The 9206-nt window shown below is 36.0% G+C and overlaps 1 protein-coding gene across 1 annotated transcript; it reads right to left on the bottom strand.

Annotated features, from left to right (window-relative positions):
• Positions 1-149: 149 nt before the first annotated feature.
• Positions 150-7516, bottom strand: LOC142337572 (mitochondrial import receptor subunit TOM40 homolog). The gene is made up of 2 exons (XM_075386903.1): positions 7169-7516; positions 150-932 (listed from the first exon to the last, which is right to left on the bottom strand). The coding sequence occupies exons 1-2, from the start codon at positions 7474-7476 to the stop codon at positions 320-322; spliced, it is 921 nt and encodes a 306-aa protein (XP_075243018.1). The 5' UTR covers positions 7477-7516; the 3' UTR covers positions 150-319.
• Positions 7517-9206: the final 1690 nt, after the last annotated feature.

Raw genomic sequence — 9206 nt, 5'->3', positions numbered from 1 at the left:
GAAGGTCTCTCGTAATATGGTACCCAATTTGGTTTATAATCACCCCAAAAAACTGAATTCAACTCAGTCCTAAATGCATCATTATCGATGACTCATTGATGATAAAATTTAGCCTTAACAGCTATTTCTATCTGAAAAAGAAAAAAAAAACAATTGAAAACATTTCTCATTTCCATATAGTAATCTTCAAGTAATTTCACTTTCATCGGCAGCGCAGCAGCAGATAATTAGAGTTTACATAGAGAGAGAGAGAGTTAGGTGCATAAAACAATGCGAGCATAGGACAATAGAGTTACAATTTAGATGTCTCGTCTCTTCGTCAGCCTATTGTGAGGCCGAATCCGAATTTACTGAGACCTCTAAAGTGGTTCATACTTCCAGACAAGGTCAATAAGAAGGGGTGCATTCGTTTCTCGTACACGGCGCTAACTGTTCCGGACGTATCTAGAGAACCTCGTACGCAGAAGTTCCCAGTTTCCGTCAGGTCTATTTTATATCCCAAAGACACGGTGGATTCACCCTGGATCGCTGAACATTCCCATTCCACTCCAACAGCGGAAGTCTTGCCACAATCACGATAGAACCCAGTCTGAAAGCCACCGTTGTTGAGGTTACCAAAGATTTCCCAATTGGTCCCACTGTATCTTCCACAAAGACCAGCCGAGGTCTTCAACTGACTTTGAGAATTGTGCAGAGTGAAATCGCAACCCAAAATGAGATTTTGAGTAATGCGTTTAAGGAAACTGCTCGACATAATTCCTGTGCATGCTAAGAGGTCTGGATTGATGGCTGCAAGTGATGCCGAGTAGGTGTTACCCTTGTACTCGAGGGCGCCCTGAGTCATGACCCACTTTGATTTCTGTGTTTGGACCACAGCTTTGCATCGAACACGGTTGCTCAAGTTCCTAATGATCTGACCGTTGAGACTTCCACTAAAATGTTAGCTTATAACTTCCTCTAATATTTACTTGATGAGCAAAAAGCAAGAGTCCACACGACAATGATTATTATAGCTGGAAAACATTCCATGCTCAATAACACAATCTTTGAAGAAGCAACATGATACTAACTGAACATAACCGGCAGATTACCGGAAAATAGCATCCAACAGAAAGAAAATTGATTTCTGTACAAATATTTTTAAAGTGCGAATCATTTTGATTTCATTCCGTGATTAGACAAACTATTGTTTACTAATGAGGGGATAATGGGGCAGGTATCAATGCCAATCAGCACTAGAGATGGTATCTAAGACATGTAAGAACAAAGTTCAAGTAGCGGGCATCTAAAATTGGGCGTTATGGGTTTATGCCGTTTACATTCTCGATTTCGTTTTTATGACTCGTTTATCTAGAGAAGTGAAAGATTTCACGCAAAATAATGAACAAGCTCTGACTTACGGTAGCACACAACAGATTTTTATTCTACGAAGTAAAAAAAAATAGCAGTACAAGTCCTGAATTACAATCCGAAAAATTGAACGAAAAACTTGAAAACTCTTCCATTGACTACAGAAGTGTTGGATAAGACAAGCACATCAAATATTTTTTTTTTAAATTTGAGAAGTATCACAACAAATTGGAATTGCTAAGGCAACAAGAAGTAATAATTAATATACAAGAATCCGGAAAAAAACAAACTGGCACTTCACAAATATCCGCGGGAACGAAAACAAAGAGCGGAAATAAGAACCACAAAATGTGACTTTTTTGCAAAAGCAGGCCTTCAATAAAATCTCTTAAAGAGGGATTGTCCTCAGAAAAATTTTTGGATTGTTAAAAGCCATTCAAGAACCCTGTCGGAAGATAAGCTACTGACCAACAGGTAGTTTTTCACTTGGGAACACTTAAGAAAATTGCAGTTAAAAAAATTAAAAACAAAAAAATTCACATTAAAAATTGAAATTAATTAATACTTTAGTTACGTTCACAGACACTTATTTCTTTAAAACTGGCAATTTCTTGCCAAAACTTATAAAAAGAAAAACCTTCAGTATACAAAAAAATTTTGGGTTATACTATTGGAGCAAACCAAAAGACAATAAAGGAGTGTATGGCCATTTTCAGTTAATTTGCTTACAATCTGCAGGAAAAAATAGCTGGCGGAGTGCCAGAAAGTAGCCGCAATAGCTTCGTAGATCTGCAATCTCAAAAAGAAAGTAATAAAGACAGACCAAAAAGAAACTTATTCTTCTCATTAAGGGCTGAGATTTTAAATTTTGAGAAAGAATCTGTATAACTTATTGCTGTTTCTATTAGCTGCTCTCAGAATAACCATTAAATTAGAGGGATTTACACTCCCTTGACCTTATCTCTTTGAATTAAAGTAAAGAAAAGTCATTTCAGAGTAATGAAATCATTTTTGAGAGTGAGGTCACATAAGAACAAAAAAACAATCACGCAAATGAACGAAACATAGCAGGACAAGTACTGACGCACAATTCAAAGAATTTTCATTGACTAAACAAAAAACTAGATCTAAAAGGATTATGAATGGATTGGGAAAACGATTTAGAAAAAAATCCTATCCAAAAAATCGAAAAAACAGTAAAAATCAAAGTGAAATTGCCGCCTGTGAACAAAAAACCACTAGCGAGAAAGCGAATTTTTGTTCAAACACCGTTTTCGCACTCTAATTTAAATTTAGGTCAAAAAAATTCACATCGAAAACTACTCGCTTTTTCGCTCCACTTCCTGTTTCGGAGTGACCAAAATCACTACTCCAATTTGACTTCAAAAATCATGAAAATGTGTTAACAGATCTTAAAAAGACAGAGTCCAATACAATTCAAATTCTTTGAATTGTAAAGAATACTGGCTCCACTAAGAGTAAAAAATGACGTCACAGACGCAATTCAGTTGAAATTGCATGAACGAATGAACAAAAAACATATTTGAAGTGATTGTGACGTCATATGATCGTAACAAAAATCTCGACGAAAAGAAAAACATAGCCTAAAGAATTCCGGAAACGACTCGAAGTAGAAAAGTGACTACCCTCACTCTCCTAATGCATATTCCACATAATTATACTAAGCATTTTGAAACAACAAGAAAAATAATAGAGAAGTATTTGACAATAGATACACAACCTGATAAAATTCAGTGACAACTCCACAAAAAAACTATTGGTAAAGGAACCTGTTATACAGATAATTTGCAACAAAAAATTAACCATTGACAGACAACAACAAAAAAAGGTTCATAAAAAAAACTCGGAAAGGAAAGGAGATGAAGGACAACACCATAAAAAAGAACTCTTTAAAAAACTGTGCAAACGCTTAATGGCATTTTGAATCATTAATTTGGGAAAATGTTTATTAAATGCTCTAGTAATCAGTCCTCAACCAAAATTTGCACGAGAAGCAGTAAACAAACTAATATAACAGCAAAAACGTAAAATTAGAAAATTTGTTTAATTTAATCAGGTGATGTGCCCTGTTCAGTTTTCACAACTCTTCACAACCATTATTCGGCAAGCAAACTTTACAACCTTTGTTGCTAGATCAGTCACTCAACCAAAACGAGGGAGAGAAAAATCAATTGACTGTTGGAAAATTCTAAGACCAAAAAACCAAAAAATATAAGTAATTGTAAATTAAGTAATAGTAGAAACACTTAAAAAGTAACTCTCAACTTAGATCTGACTGAGAAAAATTAAAACAGAAAACATAAGGCCAGAGGAAAGTCAAAAGCCATTAAAAAACAAATCGGCAAAACTTTGCTCGAATATAGCTAATTTTCTTCAAAATTTAAAAAACTACCAATCATAATGAACGACCACCAAAACTGCTACAACGAGTTTCAATAAAATAACTCCGTGTAATATCTGCTTCAGATAATCAAAAGTGCTTCCAAACACACTAATGCTAGATTAGATAATTGCGAGAGACATCTTTGATTGGAAAGTTGGAATTAAAGCTAGAAAACACTTGAAAAAGACGCACGTGATCAAAAAATTTCTCTCTATAAGCGAAATACTAGATTTCACAACTCCTTTTCTAGCTTTTAATATATACAATGGTTTTCAACGATACGATCAAATAATCAATCTATCTTCTCGGCTTTTTGATTAGTTCAGCCGTTTGCCCAAAACACATTTTCCACATGCGACATTGACTTTTACATTCTGTTTTAAATACACTCCAAAAAAATTATTGATCCAAAATCAGGTACATTTATTGATTCAGCAACCATGGCTCAAAAACATACACAACCATGCCTCCGTTGAAAAAAAATGAGAAAAGATTACAGAGATTCGCTAAACCAAAATACTTTGCAAAAAAATTCAAGATATTAAACTTATAAAATGTTTTAAAATTGTAATTAGGAAACGAAATTCCCTTGAATTTTAAAGATTAGACATCAAAAAATAAATCAGTTATTGATAACACGAAATTGAACCAATGGCTTTGGACAGAAACACTTTTTCTGAGTGAAACAAAAAATGGACAAAAAATGCAAAAAACGGATTACTATGTGGACAATTTGATAAAACAAAAAAGAAGTCACGTTCAAAAGAGTTGTTCAATACACAAATTGCCCATCGAATGTTGCCATATAAATTTATTTTGTCAGAGAAAAAAATCCGCTCGAAGATCTTAACAGGACAAAACTAATGAAAAAATTCAAAAATATACTTTTAACTTGAGAAATATGAGCCCATTCTACACTTTTAAAATATTATTAGGCTCTGCAAAACTTTGTGATATCAATTTTGTGCAGTTATATATTAATGCAGCATTGATCAGAATCAATTTCTACAAAAAACCAAATAATAACCGAATAAAGTCGGGCGAATTGCTCTCAAACGACCGGCGAGCGGTTGGCTTCGTCAACAGCTAGCCACGATTTAGTGACCTCAGGGCACTACATCTTTATCCCGTTTCTGAAGACGAAAGTCAAATGGATCAGACGAGAAATCGGCCAAGCGATAAATTGCATAAAGACAAACAGGGTAATAAATTTGCTACAAATTGCTTTTGAGAGCAATTAACAATGGTTTCCTAAAAAGTGCCTAATAGATGTGTTATGATAAAACATTTCAACTATAACTCATTGATAATGAGGATCAGAGATGATGACATTACGCAAAGAAGATGACATTACACAAGACATTAATATCTTAAGAACCAATTCATTGTCTCAAGAGACTATCCGATATCCCTGTTTCAAGCCAGAAATAGTTTCACAGGCTCAAAGATCAATACACTTGGAACAAACAAATTTTCCAAAAATTTGAAAAGTTTAAATATTATCCAAAAATTACTAAAACTGGAGTCATAAAAAACGTTGATCACCATCCCATTAACTCTAGAAACTAAGCAGCAGCTTATTGTCAAACCTTGGAGGAGGTTCGAGGGCCTCTGTTGCCGGAAAAATCAAAAACATGAAAATTGCAGATATTTTATTAAAAAAGGCTTAAATTCGCGATATTAAAATCTTGAAGAACATTCCCTTACATCACTAAGCTATGCAGTCATATATTATCAAACCTTAGAGGAAGTTCCGTGGCACTTGAGGCTAGAGAAACTTAAGAAATGACAAAAAAATTTTAAAAAATTAAAAAAAATTGCAAGTTTTATTTTAAAAAATGCAACATTTTATGATATTAAAAAGATGAAAATTAACCCATGACCAACAAAAATTTTCCAGTAACTTATCAAACCCTAACGGAGGCTTTCTGACCTTTTAGGTTCAAAAAATCTAATGATGAGTATAAATGTCAAAAAATAGGAAAAATGGCTAAAAAGATCAAAAATATGCTAAAATTCGAGATGAATGGGGGGCAGATTGGGGGGGCAACACTGGGTTGGGGGCAACTGCGCGGTGGGAGGGGGACAATAGGGGGGTCAACTGTGGGAGTGTCTTCAACCTCTAAGAACCGCCCTTCACACCATAAGTATAAGTCTCCATAACAGTTTGATCTGAAACAGAGCTGAAAGGCTCTAAGAGCACTTAATGCCCGCTGGGCGCTACCTGTTTATCCCGTCTTTGAGGACGAAAAGTTAAAAACGTCAGACAAAAAATCGGTCAAGCGAAAAATCGCATAAAAAAAGACCGACAGGACTAATATAATAGCTACAATCTTCGTTTGAGAGCAATTAATTACAAGGAAAAAAATTAAGCCAAATGGAAGAAAAACCGGCTAAAAACGGTTATCTATATGCGCCGTTCTGCCAAGAACATTTTTCAAAGTCAAAAAGTCATTCACTGAACGCAGCGCATGATCAAAAAACTTCTCTCAGCGAAAAAATTGTTCACCATGAAAGCTTTTCTCACTTTCGCTTTCAGATCAAAATTCCGCGTGAACAAAACTACTTTCTGTAAAAATAAGACCGAGAAAGCTCAATTCTCCTCTTCTAGTCGTAAAAACACCAAGAGAAGGCCAATAATAGCCTCAGCTATTGCTTGGCGGCTATTAAAAAGAACGGATAAACATCAACCTCGAATTTACTTTGCTCCATTTTTTCGGTAATCGCACGCTCAACAACAGTTTCTTGAAATAAAACGAAACAAAAATCGGGTTAAATAATAATTTTTTGGAAAAATAGTAGCGATGGTAGCAGAAAGTGGTCATCTGAAGAAATTGTTCAATGACTTCCGCAGCCTCCTTCTTATCATTAACGAATTCATTTTCCAAACATACATAATAATTTTCCAAATATATCGATCATTATGATTAGTATTGTCATTAACATTGTACACAACATGGCAGATTGCTTTATCATTAATTTGTCAAAGAAATGTTAAAAGATCATGCAATTCTGACGGGGGGTGAAACTTTTAAGACTAAGACCCGCCCCCTCACTCCCTGAAATTGTCTTCTCAGAACAGTTTCGGTGAATCGCGTACTTAGAGACTAGTGAGGCGTAAGGCTAAGAGAGCTGCTCGGCCACTTAATGCCCTCCGAGCGCTACCTGTTTATCCCGTTCTTGAGGACGGAAAGTCAAATGGTCAGACGAAAAATTGCAAAAAATAGACCACAGGACTGATATAATTGCTACAAACATCGTTTGAGAGCACTTAATAAAATCTATTTGCTTCACTTTATGAAGTATTTCTTACACTGTTTTGAGCTTTAACTTTGTCAGATAGAACGCTTCATGTTCATATTTAAACATAAGCATCAAAAGCAGTTCTCCAGAAGAATAGATTAGGCCGTTTACCTGTTATCCATTTCTGCCATAAGAACTGGTGTGAGCTCTTCATGTTCCGCTTTCCCCACGCAAGTAGCTTGAAAAGTATAGGGTGGTGGACCCATTGAAGCTCCAGGTACTGGTCCAGCGCCTCCAGCATCACTGAGATTTACGGTGTGTACTAATTGAAATCTAGACGCCAACATTTTGTTTAATGTTATTTTTGCCCCATCCAGAGGCACAGGGAACAAGTCCTTCAGCTTCCGAGACCATTCGTCTTGAAATCCGGGATTGTTCGGAAAAAGAGGTAAATTATCAGGCTTAGCACCACCCTCCATTAAACCTGAAAAATAAAATTAGACAACACAAAGGGCATCATATGTAGTAGAAACGAATTTAAGGTAAGTCCATGGGAGTTTGCGCTCCCGATCCGTGTGATTAGCCACAGTTCAGTTTTTCGCGCTTCTGCAGTCTGTATAGCAGCAACCGAATCTTGAGGTGCAGATGTTGTCATACACATATAATTCATCGAAATGTTGCGCGTAGATGCTTGAGATGGTAGCTTTGGGGTTGAGTTAGTGCAGGGTTGTTTTGGCGGCGTTGGCGAGGATGTTTGTTGTTGTAAAGTCTTTACAGCAAAGCTGAAGGACATTTATCGCATACATTCAGTTTAGAAAATTGTCCACTTTTCTCTGCAGTTTTGGCAGTCGCATGCGAGCTGCCAGGTGCAGATGTTGTTTTCGTTGAATTTCGTCTCCACGAATTTCCAGAGGAGCTGTATAATTCGTTTCTTGAGACCAGTCGATGAGTTGAAACCAATCAAGTGGTTTACTTTGTTGGCCAGTCGAGATGTGCGGAAGACTAATTTTTTTCGCATTTTTTCTGTCCTAGTCTTTGGCAATTTGAACAGTTCATTCGACCGTGATGACAAATCCTGTGTTTGTAGTAGCTCGATGCTGTTTTGTGGTTCGTTTGAGAGCTGTGAAAGTAGCAACAAGTTTAGCGACATGTTTGTCAGGTAGGCGGCTCGTACCCAGAAATCATTGTGTTGCCTTTCTGTCTTTTAGCTTTCCGTCTTCTACACAGTGTACTTCCCCGTTCTGAAGTGTTTATTTTTTCTATCGTCGATTACTACGAACTCGGATCAGTCCAGCGCGTATTTGTTCTTGCTATCGACATATACAGGGTAAAGCTAAGATAGTTCAGGAGGTTTGAGAAAAAGGATATTTTCCAATTGAGATTCAAAGCCGAATATTTAGTAGTAGTATGAAAAAGATTTCGGAATTTTATATCCAGCGAAAATTTTGCCCCTTATTGAAAATAGAGTTTCAATGAGCTGTTTTCCCTTAAAGGTGCAGCTTTCGCAATAACATAATAGTATTCAAGAGCATTGAGCATTTTCAGGAAAGCGAAGTCCACAAAGAAAGCACAATAAAGATTTGATAAAAAACACTTTGGGGAGAGCTGTAAAAATTGTCATCTGAGTTGTGTAGCCTCCTTTTTGCCATAAAAACTTGTTAAGTGAGTTTTGTCTTGTTGAGGCTGCATCTTTATCCATTTGAGTAGTCTCATAAGCATCCTTGAACAATTCAGCTGAGTCTGTGGAATCACGTTTGTGAAAGTAATGTTAAAAGATCGTTCAATTCTGCTCAATGATACTGAAAGTAGTTGTAGATTTAGTAGTCTTTTTCTGTAACATAGGTTACAAAAAAATTCATTAAGTTGCCTTTTGCTGTACCTTTCTGTTCTGAGATTTGACTTGGATAGGTGGCATATTTCATGTGCCTGTATAAGAATTGGAACAACGTAGCGCAATAAGCGTTGCTTAGATTTAAGTGGTTGAATGTGGGAACATATTTCGTGTACAAGTCCGAAAAGGCTTTTTTACGTCTATTTCCGTTGCAAGAGAAAGTAGTTGTTAAAATGAGACGAGACCTTTCTGTCGAAATGAAGTTTCTGTCAGTATTTCGTTGAGAGTTCCTTGAAAGTTTGAATTCCTTTACATTTACGAGGTTAGACTTTTAAACATTTACCCCTTTTATTCAAGTTTGAACGATTTTTGTAACTT

Source organism: Convolutriloba macropyga, chromosome 1, assembly GCF_964194025.1.
Source record: "Convolutriloba macropyga chromosome 1, txConMacr16.3, whole genome shotgun sequence".
Lineage (NCBI taxonomy): Eukaryota > Metazoa > Xenacoelomorpha > Acoela > Convolutidae > Convolutriloba > Convolutriloba macropyga.
The sequence above is the reverse complement of the archived record's forward strand: the minus strand, read 5'-3'. Positions and strand labels throughout refer to the sequence as shown.